This window comes from Colius striatus, chromosome 4 (assembly GCF_028858725.1).
Source record: "Colius striatus isolate bColStr4 chromosome 4, bColStr4.1.hap1, whole genome shotgun sequence".
Lineage (NCBI taxonomy): Eukaryota > Metazoa > Chordata > Aves > Coliiformes > Coliidae > Colius > Colius striatus.
Window position 1 is genome coordinate 4,162,123 of NC_084762.1, and position 17,509 is coordinate 4,179,631.

General features: G+C 40.0%; 1 protein-coding gene across 3 annotated transcripts in view; it reads right to left on the reverse strand.

Annotated features, from left to right (window-relative positions):
- KDM1B (lysine demethylase 1B) overlaps positions 1-17,509 on the reverse strand; it is a 26,068-nt gene continuing 8,559 nt past the window's right edge. For 2 of the 3 annotated variants that reach the window (XM_061994788.1, XM_061994786.1), the window contains 14 exons: positions 16,372-16,576; positions 15,149-15,333; positions 14,127-14,303; positions 13,140-13,214; positions 11,963-12,100; positions 10,334-10,505; positions 9,236-9,363; positions 7,677-7,808; positions 7,375-7,449; positions 6,534-6,650; positions 5,836-5,961; positions 5,298-5,420; positions 3,332-3,484; positions 1-2,770 (listed from right to left, as the gene is read on the reverse strand). In XM_061994788.1, coding sequence (XP_061850772.1) covers positions 2,687-2,770; positions 3,332-3,484; positions 5,298-5,420; positions 5,836-5,961; positions 6,534-6,650; positions 7,375-7,449; positions 7,677-7,808; positions 9,236-9,363; positions 10,334-10,505; positions 11,963-12,100; positions 13,140-13,214; positions 14,127-14,303; positions 15,149-15,333; positions 16,372-16,576 — 1,890 coding nt within the window. In that variant the 3' untranslated portion in view covers positions 1-2,686. The remainder of the gene's footprint in view (positions 2,771-3,331; positions 3,485-5,297; positions 5,421-5,835; positions 5,962-6,533; positions 6,651-7,374; positions 7,450-7,676; positions 7,809-9,235; positions 9,364-10,333; positions 10,506-11,962; positions 12,101-13,139; positions 13,215-14,126; positions 14,304-15,148; positions 15,334-16,371; positions 16,577-17,509) is intronic. The other variant, XM_061994787.1, reaches the window with a different exon arrangement.

The window sequence follows — 17,509 nt, forward strand, 5'->3', positions numbered from 1 at the left end:
GATACTTTCCAGTTTTATTCTGCTGCCATAACATAGTCACACAGAAGAGCTGAAGTGTAACAGATCATGCTCTGCATTCAAATATTCTTTATAAACAAATCTACTCAAATAAAACATTCCCTAGTTCTTTATTTGCAGGGAACAAAGTAAACACCAAAGAAAACACATACATGCTTGAAATAAATGTTAACAGAGGTATTAAAAAGATTTCTGGGGAACATTAATTAAAGAATGAAGTCTCAGAACCAGCCTGATGTTCTTATACATTTCAAATAAAATGGAACATACTTAGTTTTATTTACTCCTCAAGTGCAGCACAACACAGTTTTAAGTGCCCTGGCACCAAAATAATATACAAATAATTAATAGACTAGAGCATCAGTAAATGTATCATTTGTTATCCTTTCTCTTAATGCTCTAAGAAGTGTGCAGCAAGTAAAGCCAGATGTGACAACATTTGTTCATGTCCACCTCTATTCTCTAGAATATAGCATTTATCTACCTGCAAAGTTGTAGATAGATTTAAAACCCCAAGTACAAAGTACCAGGATGGAAGCATGTGCCTGAAATCAAGCGTGTTCACACAAGCTTTGGACTGCAGAAATAGATGCTGAGCTCAGCTTTCCAGCCAGTTCCTACCTAAAGGCTGATACATCTACCTACTGTTCAGAAGCTGATTGAAGTTTTGACCAAAGTCAGACGAAGCAGCCACTATATAATGTTTTGGGCTTGTGATTAAAAAGCTTTTTTTCCCCCCCTTCAGAAGCTCCTCCTAATCATATGTGATAATCTGGGAAAGAAACTTCAACCATCTGTAGCTCTCAGTCTTTCCTAGTTATGCTATATATAAGTAGGCCTGTACTCTATGACATTAACAAAGTGCAAATGATTCACCAAAATCAAAATGCGTTGTCTGATTCTCTTTTATCATCAGAGAATTTTTGTCTTGCTTCTTATAGCCTATAAATTACCATTTAATCCTTGGAAATACTTTAAAGCTGTGCATCCTAGCATTTCTGTAGAGGAAAGTTCTGAACAGTTATGCTTTTCCTATTAATCCTTTTAATTCAGCTTTAAGAAGCAGAACAGAATATATATCTGAAAAACATCTAGTTATATAAACATCTTGTAAATTAAAGATTAAATAAAGGTATTTAACAATAGCATAGCTACTCTAAAACCAAAATATTAGGTATTGCAAAGGAACAATTGCCTTTATTCAGTAGGATCTTTCTTAAGATTGCTTCATGATTTCCCCCCCCCCCGCCTCAAAGATAGAGCTTTAAAGAAATCAGCACTGTTACTCAGGAAAAGTTTGCTGTGTCACTTCTAAATGAAGAGAATAAAAAAAGAGCAGAGCCTATGCATGAGAAGGGGCAGGGAAGGGAAGAATAAGTGCTTAAAGTTGCTTCCAGAAATCCTGAGGTCTCTGCAGTAACATTGCAGGAGAAAAGATCTAAAAGTTTGGTGTCATTGTTTTTCATGAATACCATTTTAGTAGAACAGTATTACAACAGATAGCCTGAGTGTGTCTGTCTTATTTCTACTGAAAAATGGTTTCTTTTCTTCCTTGCCCCATGGAAAAAGCTATCTGATAGCTGCTTAGCCCTTACTGAATTGCTCCCTCAAGGTATTTTTAATACTACTTTAATAATAGAAGAAAAAAACCCCAATAATACAACTTAAAGTCAAAGTGCAAGCCACCTTGTTTCAGCCCTTCATAAAAGCATCAGTATTTCTCCTCATCCACCTTCACTTATCTTTTTAGATATAAAAGCAGAATGAGCAGTCAGGAACTTACAGTTCATCATACCCCACACTGTGCACTTGGTAGCAGCAGAGAGTTCCTCTACTCAGCCCAAGTGGAAGTTTGATTTCAAAATAATCATAGAAATATAGTATTTTTAAGCTGTCCTGTTTCTACATGATTAGAAGCACTGAGCAAACCTCACCTTACACCTAACAACAAGAATTTCTCTGAAAAGGTAGCAGAGAGAACATTTCAAAGGTTTTTAAAGTCATGTAAAAGTTAATCTCTCAAGTTTTTTTAGCAACAATAACCTTTCTGTGATTGCACTGTAAACTGTTCCAGCCATCTGGTTCAAAGGAACAAACTTGGATATTCCAAAGCCCACTTTGTGGAGTCTGAGGATATTCTAGAAAAGGTTATTGACTGCAAGTGGAAAGAATGATAGTTGAGTTCCTTCCTACAATAATTCTAGAAGTTGTCTAGGCTATTCAGGCTTTTGGGAGCAAGTTTGAGCTCCTGGGAGCATATAATCAACCTGAGAAACACAGTTAGTGGGAAAATTCCCATCTGACTAACTGACAGCATTTTTAATGCTGTGTGTTAACTTAGTCTCGTTTCAATCTGACCTTCTGAAAGGAAGGTTTACCCCAGCATGACTTGAGCCATATTCCACTAAGCTATGGCCAGGGACTCTGGTATCACTCTTGCTAAGAGTGCTTTAGCTGGGAAAAAACCCCAAACCCTACACTATGTATCATCAGGGCTTTAAAGAGGGGTGAGGAAGAAAGAGGAAAAGAAAAGCGAAGATTTTATCTTCAGGTACCACATCCTATTTCAGTACCACTTAGGAAAAAGGTAGCGATAGGAAACTTGAAGATAGTTTTTTACCCACAGAAAAGAAGTAAAAATATATCTATAAAGACAATATTTCAGTACTTAAAAGGCTGCTATTTTGCTCGCTTCTCGAACCCCACTCAAGTAAGCTCCTGTCACCGTCTGAGGAAAGTGCCTGTTTGTGGCCTGCAATGAAAACCAAAACAAAGTTACTTGTTTCTAAAGCCATTAGAACAGAGAATTTCAGTTTTCTTTTCTTTACACATATACCAAATTTCTAAAAGCCATGGAAAACTTCTTAGAACTTAGGAGGGAATATTTCACTTCTCAGCAACTTCAAAATTTGCAAGTCAATTAGCACAATTAGTAGCCTGTCCTGTCAGCTTTAGTGTGGCAGGTAAGCTCTGGTTTAGTATAGAAGGGTATAGGTGGTCTAGAATACCATCATCAGCATACAGAGTAACAGGAGGACAAGTGGACTAGAAATACCAGTGGACTGTATAGTCTTGGCATGCTCTGCTATTAGTGATTACACAGTTCACTCCTGACCTGAAATATCTGGCAGAATTTTCACACCCAGTAATAATATGAAGAGGGTTCTGTGTCAAAATCAAGAAACTTTGGCATATTTGTGTAACAGAACATTTACATGCTACCTCTAGATTAATGGTGGTGGTTAGCAAACGATCATCTTTCATATCAAATAGTTCCTTCATAACCTTAAGCAACTGGAACAAAGATACTCACCTCACCAGCAAAAAACACTTTTCCTTGTATATCTTCAGCTATAATGTCATAAGCTTCACCACTGCCCCCCGTTTTCACAAAGCTATATGCCATCTGGAGCCAAGGGTCTTGGCTCCATCGAGTAACAAAAAACTTCACTGGGTCAGGAACCTCCTGCATCAACAGAACAAAAGTTACACACTGCAAAGAAAAGCTCATCATTGCACAACTTGCTGTCATCTTACAGGATGCAGTGTCATTGTGGTACAGACTTGATCACATTCTAGAATTACATTCCAATTTCCTGTATTCCAATTTCCTTATTTTGTTTACTGGATTTGCCTGTTGCCTGAAACCTCACAGCTGCAGCATTCTGAATGCAATAGAGCTGGATATTGTAATAAATCTAGAACTACACACGAGAAAAAAGACACCTCAAGATAGGTAGATACTCTTGAAACAGATAAAATGACTATTAACATCATTTAACATGTCTGTGTGTATAATATAAAGACTTTTTATGGTGGTAAGGCACGATGCTTTGCTACTTCTAGCTAGTTAAATCTCTAAATGTTGATCATTCTGGAGATCATTTGATTCCAATAGAGAAATTGCATCTTTCCTTAAGATCAGAAAACTAGCTGCTTTGAAACCTAGGTTTAGGAAGTGCCTGTAGCTAAGCCATGACAGTAACCCTGTGTATTCTTTGTCACGTTATAGGGTGTAAATTGCACACAGCTCTACCAAAAAGAGCCTGGATAACAATTGCCTGAAGGGTTAAGTCAGTTACAGCTGTGTCTTACTCTTGAGGAGCTTGTAAGAAGCAAACAGAAGCACCCCTGATTGCCTCATGCACACCATCTGATATGGACTATTCCAGGTAGCATGAGAGACCAAAGCTCAAGCAATCCAGACAATGGCTAGCCAAGTATGGCAAGTTTCATGGACATCCCACAAGGAGTTCTGTCTTGTCTTTGAGAATCCTGCTGCGTTCTGGACAGCCAACTGACATTCACAACTATTATAAACCATGAAGACAGACAGGAAAAATCACTCCTCTAACCTAGAGGGACATCAAAACCCCTTTGCTACCTCTGCATTCTCACGAGACTGAAATAGCAGGTATGTGGACTTATTCTGATAACTGTAAAATAACAGAGCTTTCAGATGCCACAGTTTTCCAAGATCATTCATCCTAACACTCTAGCCTTCAGTAAAACTTGAGCAGTCAGCCAGGAACACTAACACAGACACTGCTTGGTAATGCTCGAAGTAGTTTAACTAAAGCATTGCTAGCTAGAGAGTGGAATGCAAATAACATTGCTAAATGGCACTCTTCTGCTTGCTCTATTAGTTTTTACCCTAATGATGAGCTGGAGGAAGGGAAAAAAGGTAGAAATTTCTAGCTAATGCTTTTTCAGTCAGGATGTCGGGCCCTTAATAGATCATTTTGCCTGTACCTCCATCCCAAGACTGCTCAGGAAGGGTTGTTTATTAGAAGAGTAAGGGATAGGTTTGGTTTGGGAGTTTTGTCATTTCAGTTGCTTTTTAAATGGGGGTGGGGGGATTGATCATAACCAAAGTCTTCAAGCTTTTATTGTCTATTGGAAGTGGTGGTAACCAAAAAACCCCTCATGTTTGGAAGAAGTGACAGGTAAGTAAGAAGTGTATTGATGTTAACTGTCTGAAGTATTGATTTGAATTAATTTTCCTACCTAAAAGCACTTGAAAGGATGACAGTTCATCTCTGGCTTTCAACTCATGAGCATTTCCCCTCACACAGAGCTAAGACACTTTACATTTTTGACAAGAGAGGCCAAACATTGTGTTTTTAAGTGTCCCTCAAAGGAGGCAAATTCCCTCAAGCTGACAAGAACACAGAAACAGTTTGATATGTCAAAGGTTTTCCTGTATGTTATGAAGTAATATGACCAAAAGCATTACACCTGTTGGGAAGTGAATTTATCTCTTAAGAAGCTTCTCTTACCTGCTCCTTGAACAGCTCTCGAAGGACAGTCATACACTGTTGCAGTACTTGTTTATCATCTAAACTCTTAATGGTTGTCACAGCGTCTCCAGTGACCACTGACATTAAAATACTTTGTTTGCTCTAAAAACAAGACAACAGATGAGATCATTTCAAAATTATTAGGCTGAGTATTTCTTGAAAAGCCCCTTTTAAGTGGTATTGACAGAGAGATTTTCACCTTTGTCTGGAGGGAAGTGGGTTTGATACCTTAGAATAAAGGGTGCCTTTTCTGCAGTATTTCTGCCCAAATTCCTAACATCCTCTGATGTCTTGTTCACTGATCTGTGTTACAGTCAGCCCCTTTCACAGCTTGCTGAATTAAATGAGAATTTCCTACCTACCTAAAGGCTATACTAAAAGATTTGACATTTATTTGTGGGCTTATTCTTTGTGGCACACCTCTTAAGCTGGAAAATTCCACCTCAACTGTACTCCCAACTTCAAAAGGGCAGTAACAAAGAGAATCTATTTAAAAACTACAGGTTGCATGTAATACCTCTGGATCCATGTCATAGAAAACACTAAAGAGCCCACGTTGGCTGGAATTGGGTGGAACATGACCAAAAAAATCAGCTCCTTGAATTTTACTGTCCCAAAATCTATAAGGAAACTGCAAGGCAACCTAAAGAGAGAGAGAGAGAAATGGAATTAAAGTATTTCATAGCACAAAACTCATAACTGGATGTGGTATATGTTCTTCTTCTAATTCTCTTTCCTTTTTTTCACTCAATTAGAGACACCCAGTTCAAGGAGAGGGTCTCAACAGAGAATATATGGCCCTTTTCTCTAAGAGGGATAGGGGAGGGGAAAAAAGAAAACTCACAAATGGCAGATGCGCAGACTGTCAAATTCACAAGGGAATTCACTATGGGAAATGCTCACAAAATTCAGCAGAATTTGTTACAAAACCTAACACAGAACTTAGTGATTCCCACCCTGGAGGCAGAGGGGTGTGTTCTGAACGAAGGCTTGCTCAAAATTAGGCACAAAACATTGAAGCTAACAATTTCTTTAAAAACCCCTTTAAATTGAGAAGTCAAAGAAACAGAAACATATGTGATCCTTGGTAGCATTTTGCTTTTCAGGGCTACAGTCAAACCAAATGTAATCAATCATGAGAAATACACAGCAACAGAGACAAAGCAGCCAATGTTTCTGTGAAAAGAAAATGAATTCTAGTCTGAAATCACTTACTTTCTCAATGACTCCTGCTCCCAAACTATTAATGGCTTTAATTTTCTTTTCTGAGAGTGGAGGATTAAACTGAATGGCATTTTTCTGCAGAAGGGCCAGTGGTACAGTCACTAATACCTGAAAGAAAGAATTACAGTCACAACAGTAGCAAAAGCTGAATACCACACTTAAGCCTGGCAGCATCCTCTTCACTATTGTGGATTGTTCTTGTTGGATGCAGCATAGGACTCACCAGATATCTCTAGATTAGTGTTTAGTTTTACTCCCCATTAACGGGAAACACACACTTTACACTCAAGTGGGTGGGTTTAAGTTGTAGACTGTTGAATTGCTCGTATCAGAGTGGCTAACCAAGCCTCTACTTTGAATACCTCCTGGAAATTACAGTCAGTAGCTCTCAGATTAACAAAACTGTCTTTTTGAAAGGAGAGGAGATGGCCATTGTTTTAGCTTGTTTTTTCTTCCTTCACAGATCCCTCTCTTTAAAATATGCTCAGTGACACCACTGATGTCAAGGCTATCTTGATTAAGCTGATTTTCAAAGTTACTAAGAGCTAAATTATGCAGTAGAAGGAATAAGGGAGACTGAGAAATATGGGCTGTCAAGTCTTCCATACCAAAGGGAAACATTTCAATAGGGCAGATTCACATGCTAACTGGGTTGAAGTTGAGCAGGGAATGGAACCATAAAACATAACTGTCAGCATAAAGACTAGATAAAAATCTATTTGCTGGATTAAATAGTCTTGTGAGACCAAAAAAGATACAAAAAGAACATGTACTGTGGTCAATATTGTTCTTGTGTTCCCTAAAATCCTCAATCTCGAAGCACACTGGGTACCTTTTGTGTTGTCCATGCTGTTCCATCTGTAGTAGTGACCTGTACTTCTTCACCAGTATAGTCAATACTCTGTACCTATTGAAAGACATATTGCAGAATGTTATTCTAAAAATCATAGGATTTAAATACTGATGGTCCTCAGAGAGGATTTCCAGATATGATGAAATTGCCCTCTCTCCTCTTAAAGTCAAACTGAAATAATCACAAGCACTGATTTGCCTGCTTCAAAAGAATACAAACATACAGTTGGGTGCTTCAGAGTTATCCCAGACAGGCCCTGCATCAACATTTTCCAGACTCACTGGGAAATTCAGCCGGATGTCCAGCCCTTCTGCCAGTTTATCAATCACAGTAGAATATCCCACAGTTAGAAGAGTGTGATCTCCAGCAAACTGGGCAAAAAATTCATTGTGGTCCCATGAGCGTGCAGATACCTGTGGACAGAACAGAACCAGCTGTGTCTACTGGTGAACTGACATGGGTACTAGCAAAAGTCTCGCAGTTTAGCAGAAGCCACCCTAGTTCCCATCAGCAACTAGGGGAAAAAGAAGTGCATCACCAGAGTGTAGGGCAACACTGACAAAAGCAAAGGGCTTATTCACCTAAGGTGTACAGATTCATATTCCATTCGTACAACACAGGAATTGCTGCATTAAGTAATGTCATAATACGGGTTGGTCACTTGTAGGTCTGCTTGGTAAAGAAAACAAGGAAAGTAGTGCACAAATTCAGGTAGATTACAGTGTATTTATTTCAGTTCTCTGTATCTAGCAAAGAAAGCTGATTTTACAGCCTTAAGACTTCAAGTTAAAATGCAAGTATTTTATTTCCCTTTGTGAAGGGGAAAATAAGATACAAAAAAATCTCAGTGGAATTCTTGTGTCACTTTGGAGGTTCTTCCATGATATCTTTCACTGGCCTTCTCCCCAGCCCCTGCAAACTCATATTTGCACTGAGCCATCACCACTTACCACTGAAGAATCTAAAGCAATTCACAAACTGCTATTCAAATGCCAGGTCCCACCACTGCAGTTGCATTTACTACATGTTTTGATGTCAAAATTGAAGGCAAGGTAGACTTTAACATCCATTTTATTTCCCCTGGGTGCTCACAAAGTGTGAAAGCTGATACAGCAAAACGTTTTCCACTGACTGCCCTGGTACAACATTGTGTTGCAGGTTTTTGTTATGTTCTTATGTCCTTCTCGGTTCAGATCAGATTTGCTCATCTCCACATACCAACGAGCTGTGCCACTGCTACAGTACAACTGACATCCTTAACCCAAGCAACAGGACTGAGTAAAGTCATACTTAGGTATTTCCACAACTTGCTCGGTTAAAACCGAAGTTGTGAGACAAGCCAACACTTGTCAGACTGACAACACTCAGCAGAACACCTCAGAGTGGTGAGCTGGGGCTCACCATCAGGCTGTTGGGAAGCTTCAGAACTTACATGCAATAATTCTCTAGACACCTAGCAAGGCAGAGGAATAGCTCTGTTTTTTAAACACAGAACTGAGAAGCACAAGTCACACATAACATGTGAGGAAGAGTAATTCTCCCGTGAACCCTACCACTGAGCATCTCAGCAAATGGCCCTGCTCCACTGCACCATCTCCCCTCAACTTGTGCATTCAAGAGGAACACGACACATCGCTGGAAGCACATCGACTCCCATCAGGCTTCCTAAGGCAGTGCTGGAGTTTGTGTCTCGATGCTTTTAAAGAAGTTAGGGGTGTAGGAACAGTATAGGATTAACTGATTCTTCCTTTGGGGCCATGGGATGGATCAGATGACTTCTCAATGTTACTTCCAAACCCCTTTTCTATGAAGTTCAACCACTTCAACTGTCAAAACTCACCTGAGAGAGATTGCTGCCGCAGGCATACTCCAAATTACTGAGATGGAACTGCAGTACCTTTTCTTCCAGCTCGCTGAACTGGATACCAGACTCCTGAATAAAGGCTTTATAGATCTCTTGTATTTTTTCTGTCAAAGAACATGTTTAAAGTAAGGATATATCACATTTCATCAGTTCTGCTGCATTTCAATATGCTGCCTACTCTCTGGATCACAAGATTTTCGAGCTTATTGCTAATCTGCACTAAGATGTTTTTCTTCTCAGAAAAAAAAAGGAAAGATACACAGCTTTAGGGGAAAAAAAGAGGTGAAAATTTTCTCAAAGAGAACAAAAAAAGAAACACTTGTTCAACATCACAGCTAGGCTAGCAAATTGAGGCATGAGGGAAACTGTTTAGCTATCATGAATATATAGCTGAAGATGTTTCAAGGAAAATCCTCTTTAACATAGTGGAGAATCCTTGCAAATAAGTCCCGCCTTCTCTTACAAAAGCAAAAGAGCTGAGAAATTGAATCCCAAGTTCAGTGAAGAACACAGAGTTGCTAATTCTGTCTCACAGGATCCAGGCTGAAAAGACTGGGGAGGCAGACATTTGGGAGCAAGTTTATTTCTCGTTGTTGAATGTGCCTGCATGCTGTAAGTGTGGTGGGAGGTGTTACCAATGGAGATGGGACTGTTCTTGCCAGCAGAAGGCTTTTGATCAGCCTCTTTTCTAAGATAGATTAGTCAAAGAAAATAGAAGAGTTGTGGCTAGCTGTGGCTTGCTTCAGCAAGAAGCAGGTCTTTTGCACTGCTAGTTATATTTGCACCACTAGTTATAATGAAAAAGCTGCCTCATGAAAAGCAAGATACTACGTCAAAAGTTGTACAGTATCATAAAAGCTTTCAAATCAGGCTTCCATAAAAGTGACAAGTGACATTTGGCTCTGTGCACACAACAGCCCATCTCCCTTTGTCCTCCACAGAGCCAGGTTGGATTTCAAGTCAGATGGACAAGACATAAGCTTCTAAAAATGTTTGATGTAAACGCCAGTTTAATATAAAACTCTATGACATAATCAGCCAACATCTTCACTTTGCAATACGTCTCCCACTTACCACCAAGAGGAACATCTTGATGTTGGGTTTTATCTTTCCTCCACTCAGAGACGACATCTAAGATGGCATTGAAATGAAAGTCCATACGTTTATCAATAGTGGGATCTGTTATCCTTCCACCTTCCTGGATCAAGTCACATTTCTCCCCTAGTTTGTGCATTTTAATGCCAAGCTTAAGAAAAAGACATTTTATTGCTTTTTAATTATGGGAAAACTACAGTGCCTAGCCTGCCTACAGTTATCAGCTCAATCCCTTACGCCAAATTTTAAGTGGTGCCACTTAAAACACAGCCACAACCTCAAACAATCAGTCAAACCCTCATTCTCCTAAAACTGGAATAACAACAGTTCTGTCAGTTGTCCATGAGCTGCTTTTCCCCACTTTTCCATCCTTTTCTTTACTGGAGATTCCCAGAAACCTCATCTCCAACTTTCCTATTAGGTCAGGGGCTAGTACAGAAATGTTGAGTCTGGTAATGAAGCATGATGAACCAGTCTCCTTCATTTCTACCTCACCTTATTCTCTCAATTACCATTACAGGCAGTTCTTTTCTACTACTTTCTGGTGCCTGATGCCCAAACAGTTCCCTCCATTCAGGAATTGACAGAATGTTGCTTAACAAACCAGGAAAAGAAAGAAATTATTTGGAATTAAACCTAGTATCTTGCTCTGCTTGTCCAACTTGTATCAAACACACAACAGAGATAAACTAGAATAAAGATCATATAATGGTAGAGGTTGGAAGGGACCTTTAGAGATCATCTAGTCCAACCCCCCAGAATGGTAGGGAAAAGATAGTTTTATGTTCTAGAGACTCAGCCCAGATCAAATAGCTCAAATATAGTGCTAATTTCTTCCTAGGGCCTTTTTATTTAAGGTGCATTCCAGAGGTTTTCACATATCCTCACATCTCTCTAGGCTGTTGGACACCACTGCAAATCTCATCTCAAGATTCAAAGGACAACTGTATGAAAGATGACATCAAATGACCACAAAGGGATGGGGCATGCAAGGTGCAGAAGTTCTTGCTCCTCACCTCATCACTAAAACACGATTTAAGAGACAAAACTATTTCCTCCTGACACTATAAAGCACTAAACATTTAAAACAGCATGGGATGGATTTGATTGCTTCTCTGAACAAAGCCCAGGTTCCACTTGGAGGAATTCAGCTTCCTGCCCCCAAAAAACACAACCCAATAAGTTATGAATGAAAAATAAACACACATCCTTGAGCTTCAGTGTGATTGCATCAGTACTTGTTAAACATATCCACCTTATCTGGTGTGCAATGGAACTAGAAATATAAAGGCTGAGCAAAGGCAAGTCCATCACAGAAGTGCGTATTATGACAACAGCTTTCTGAGCTCCAAGAAAAGGGGGGGAAAATGGTTTCTTCTGATTCTGAAGCCAGAGATGCCTTGTTTTTATTTACAGAACATGCCCCAAACCAATCTACAGCCCTTCTCTGTCCCCAAACACATAATAGCAACGTGGAGTTGACTTACAGTGCAGAACAGCATTTTAATCACGTTAAAAAAAGGACTCCCGCCCTGACCCAGCCACCCAAACCTGGCCTTAAGGACAGCTTTTTGGTAGCAATAATGCATGACCACTGCAGGAACCCACTTGCTCACACATTAGTGCCATTGGGTTGTTGACACATCCGTTGACGATTTGTGCACCTCTTCCAACAGTCACTCCTTTGAACGTCTTGTCGTCCCACACTCGGCCACCAATTCTGTCCTTAGCTTCTAAGACAATGACCTGTGACACAACACAGCTTGGTCAATGGTAAGACTTGATCAAACATCTCTGTTCAACTCCAGAGCAAAGGAGAAAACAAAACACAAACCCCAAACCCAGGCAATCCAGCAATTTTGACACTTTCATCTGTGGATATAGTTCATTTCTGCAGTTGCCTTTTAAAGGTTACCCTCTGGGATATAAACAGCAGAAACAATCCTAACAAAAAAGAAACCTTTTCCAAAAAGCTAAAGACTTATTCAGGAAATCTCAAAATAGTGGATGTCAGACTGAGTATGTTCACCCTTACAGTATCTGTTTCTTTTTAGATCAAGTCTTTTAGAGAAGCTCCATCTGTCCAGAAGAGTAGAAAGGCAACAGTGTGTTTGTGTATAAATACATCTGTTTTCAAAAGGTCCTGCCACCTGCTATTTCTGTATTTTCCTGTAGGATACCTTTCCACAGGACTCTGTGGAGGACAGAAAGGCTTGCACTGCAATTTTCTGTTTAGCAACCAAAGAATGAGATATTTGGCCTAAAGGATTTAGGGATTCACACGAATATATACATACATGGACATATAATAATGCTCATTCATTTCCTCAAACACCAGCCCTGCAAACACTTCATGTGTAAAAAGTCCCATAGATTTTTGTAAGGATATTCTGATGTGTAAACTGCTGGGAGATGACAGTGATGAAAGGAAATACATATCATTTGCTCACTTTTAATAAGCAACAAGTACAGTAAAGTGCACAAACAAAATGTTACCCCCTTTAAACAGCCATCATCATCTACAGTCCTGTTATTTGGATATACCCCTAGCCTCTCACCCCGAGTTTGTGTGAAGTACACACAAACTTTGTGGGATTTCAAGCACAAATAGGTACTGGTTTGAGACAGCAGATTTACTCAGTAAAGCCTCAGATTTTACATATTGATTAGGATGCCCCACACATAAATATTTGTAACAATGACATTTGTTTCCATTTTGATGAAGAACACTTTGAGAGCAGAGGAAGACTGATGTTTTAAGCCATGTACTCTATACATTTCTGACCTTAATTCCAAAGTTGTGCAGTTGTCGGGCTGCTGCTAATCCTGCTGCACCAGCCCCAACAATAATGACAGACTTCTAAAGAAAAAGAAGGCAAAAGATTGAAATAAACAAAAATGGTTAGAACCAAGACAGAAATTACCATTGGCACACTTATCTTTCTTCTTGCTCGAGTTAAAAATACCTGTAGGTTTCAGAAGGCTGGGCTCTCTTGCCCTCTAATCAGTGATAACTTTAAAAGCTGATAGTGAATTGGATGTAGAGAAAAGATGAGCTGTAGCTTTGAAAACAGCTACAGCTTTTAAGGATTTGAAAAGCAGATGTCTCAATTGTTTTTAATGGCAGCAGCTGAAGTTATCAGTCAAGTAAGAAAAATCTAGCTGAAGTTACCTGACAAGAAACACAGTTACCTTGTAATGATTTCAATCACAGGCTGGGTTGAGCAGTCAGAACTATTTTGTAAATGAAAAACCATATACAAACACATTTCCCCAACATAAATCACCTTAGAATCACTGGGAGATATCTCATGACAGAATATATCCATTTGATACATTTCTGTGTGCTGTCAAGAAAGTTGCTACTCATAAATATGTACCCTTTGATCTTGCAAAGGGATATGGACTAGGGAGCTTCCTCACCTTTGGAAGCTGAGGTGTATTATAAGGTTAAGAAGAACCTAAGTGGTTTGGATACTTTTCACCCAGTCCCCATCCATCTGAAAAGCTCATAAGGAAGCACAAATCCATAGAACCGAATTCCACAGCTTTTAGTGGGAACAAAAACTTTGCTGGGAAGAGTCTTGTAGTTTGCATAACCATTGAAGTGATGAGAACCACGTGAAAATCATGCCATGTGCTTGCTTTGAGATGTCATTTTTACAGGAACAGTAGGGAGGACAAGCAATGAGCAAAAAAATCCAGACCCAAAACAAATGTGACACTTGTGTGACAGTGTTACAGCACTAGTAATGTAATTACAGCAACTTACATTGTGGTATTCTTTAGGAAGAAGATATTGGTCAGGACTGACTGATAAAATCCCTGTGTTAATCAGCCCTTTCCTTGTCATGAAATAAAGGATCCTCTCCATTTCCTGCACACAGCGAATACGCACAAGCCCCCGAACAATGATGTGATGGATACATTTCTGAGGGGTAAGAGCCTCCTGCAAAGGAGAGACAAAGAATGGGAAGAGTTGATTTTCTAATATTCAGTCTTTTCCTGCATTCAGATGGTAAAAATGGCTCTTGAGTCAGGCTTCTGAAAGCATTTTAAGAGCAAGTTTGTGGAAGTTTCTAGCTAGACAGCTTTACACGGTAAGGTAGCAATGCATGAAGTTAGATTAATGTGGAATAAAAGCAAATGAGACTACAAGATGCTCTTGCAAAGTCCATGCTGTGCTCCATTAGTACAGGAATGGGATTGAAATGCATCCCTGATTGCAAAATGAACCTACTTGGTGGCAATGCTCACAATGACATTCCAGTAAAATCCATACCAACTGGCATTCCAAATAAAGAGCTCATCACTATCCAAAACCTTCACTTCAGTACAGACATCAGTATCTGGAAGCTTTAGCATGTGAAAGAGCAGCAATTCCACTGAAGGCAGTGTCATAGTGTTAGCATAAGTAAAAAGGCAATTGCTTCCCTGTGCAACAGTCATATGGAAGAAAAGAAATGAGGATGCATCCACAAACGCTGTTTTGAAACGTTCAAGCATCTCTGTAGAAGTTAATAGCTGGGCAGACTCAGGGGTTTGAATGCTTTAAAAACTTTTGTGTTTTACTGCAAAAGAAGCTCCTAGGTATCAGAACTCAGAAAAAATCCCATCTCAATAACAAAACCCAAAGCCAAGAGAGCCAATCTTAGCAGGGATTCTCAAAAGGACAGGGGCAATTTTTCTAGTGCATGAGGAGACGTCTAAGTAAAGAGTTCAGTCCCTAAGAAGAGAGTCCACATCCCCCAAAAGTAGCTGTTATTTGTAACCAAACAAATTAACATCTCTTACCTTACAGTTTGTGTACCACAGAGCCAAAATCAGGTTTCTCAAAGCCAAGTACATGGTAGGGTCCCGTGAATATTCTGGGAACTCATAGAGCTCATCCAGTTCCATGACATCTGGCCTCACACAAAGTGCTTTCCCACATTCGTTGGGCTGGTAGAAAGGCTGGAAATACTTGTTCATGCCTGCAACTGAATAAAGACACACCAAGAACTAGTCATCCTCCATCATATCTTCATCACATCTTTTTCCCTCTAAGATGATCCACTGACCTCACACAGATAAGCCAGCAACGAAGCTTTCCAGCCTCTAGCCACCTTCAGAACCATTTATATTACTCTCCCCTCTCTAGGCTGTCCAGGATTAATTATTGTCCTGCTACCTGATGATAGTCTTGGGCCTATTGAAGCTTACTTTTGTCAGAGAAACAGTATGTGCCCTCAAAGACCGTGATGAGTCCAGCAAGGAACAGGAGCTCCAGCTTCACTGCACAGACTCGTGGAGTACTCTGAACTAGTAATTAAAAGTGATCACCTTCCACGTGCAGTATTGGTAGCTCTGTGTAATGAAGTTTTCTGTTTGTTAAGCAGATAAATATCTGTTGAACAGACAAACAGATTTATTTACAGCACCTAAGAAGAGCAAAGCCTGCTAAGACAACACAGAAGCTGACCTTCCCTCAAAGCACTCTCTCTGAGTATGGGAGTCCTGAGTTGCCTTTCTCCATACCTGACCTAATGTGCAGATCCACACTCCCAAGCTGTCAGTATCAGAGCTGTCATTAGCAGAAAAAAAGCACATTAACCTAAAGAGAATCTGAATGCCTTAAGAAATCAAATCCTTGAATGCCTTAAGAAACAAAAGCCCCAAAGATCCACAGCACCAAAAGCAGCCGAATCACGGTTTGTTTTGATAGATCTTGGTTTCCTTAAGAATGCAAACAATCTTGAAGTACCATCACCTTCATTTCCCATTTCTACAAACAAATGACAGGTAGTAAAGGAAAAAGCCTGTGCTGTCTGTGCATACTCCCTGAAGAAATGCCTTACACAATGCAGTACCTTTATCTTACAAAGGAAGAAGTACAGAGGCAGTCACACAGACAGCGTGTATTAGCGCTGAGAACAGAAACAGTATTGCTGAATCAGGAGCATTGGTGCCTTATAAACTCACAAGACAAAATTGTTTCGCACCTATTTAAGCCACAGAGCCCTGCTGATGGCCCTTACCAGTCAAATTAGGCACGCTCTTTAAGTGCTCTAACTTCACAAGGTTGGATTCACCAGGTAACCGATTAGTGCTGGTACAGGATGGACTCATGCCCACGCAGTCTGGATAATATGCAGCTAGAAAGGGAGCTGCCACACTGTCTTTCAGCAAAGGAGGGAGTATGAGCATGGAGTACCACCAATGGTCTGAAACTTCAGCCACTCTCTGGCCAAGCGGAGAAGTGAAGGAAAGAGGGGAGAAGAGAACACGTCAGTACTTTGAAAACGCTGGAAAATGAACCAATTCCCCACCCGCCCCGCCAAGACTGAGACCAAAAAGCACTAGAAGTACCAATCTCAGAATTGCAAGTCATAAAGACATTTTTCTCTCCCTCTTTCCCCTTCCTCAGCCTGACACAGAAAACCTGTAGCATTAACCTCTTCCTCAGAAACGGAGCTGAAACCTCCTGAACTCCACAGCCACGTGGACAGCAAACGGGTGAGACGTGCCGCGACAACACATTGATGCCTTATCACGCCCTTGATAAATCATTTACAAGCATTTATGCATCCAGGAACATGAACTTAGAAAAGTCTAAACTAACTCATCAGTTTCATTGGATTGGATTTTTTTTTAATCAATTTCACTCAAAGACCTTCTGAACCTGTAACAAACACTAATGGTTCAGCCTTCATTTACAAGTCAAACATGCATTAAGGAAACAAAACCACAAAGCTCCTACTAGAGTCAACAGTAAGCCTGAATATGTTTCCTGGGACAGAGATACCTCAGGTACACTTGTCAACAAGGGCTTATTGAACTTGAGATCATACCCAATCTGAAATTGGGGGCGGGGGTTACATGATCATAAACCCATTGAAACACCAACAGACATCAAGTCTGGTTTTGAATTATGAGGGAGAGGAGAGAGAAAACATGTTTTTGTTGTTCTCTCTCGGTCTTCAAAAAAGAGATTAGCTTGACTAAAGATAGAAACCACCTGAAAGACAGGGAAATTTTAGGATGGGGAGGTTTACTGGGAAGTTGGCAACTGAATCCTGGTTTGCCCAATCAAAAACAAGAGTGAGGAGTAAACTTTGAATCACAGGCCACAACTCAAAAGACACCACTAACCACCTGAAAGTTAACTTATGGTAA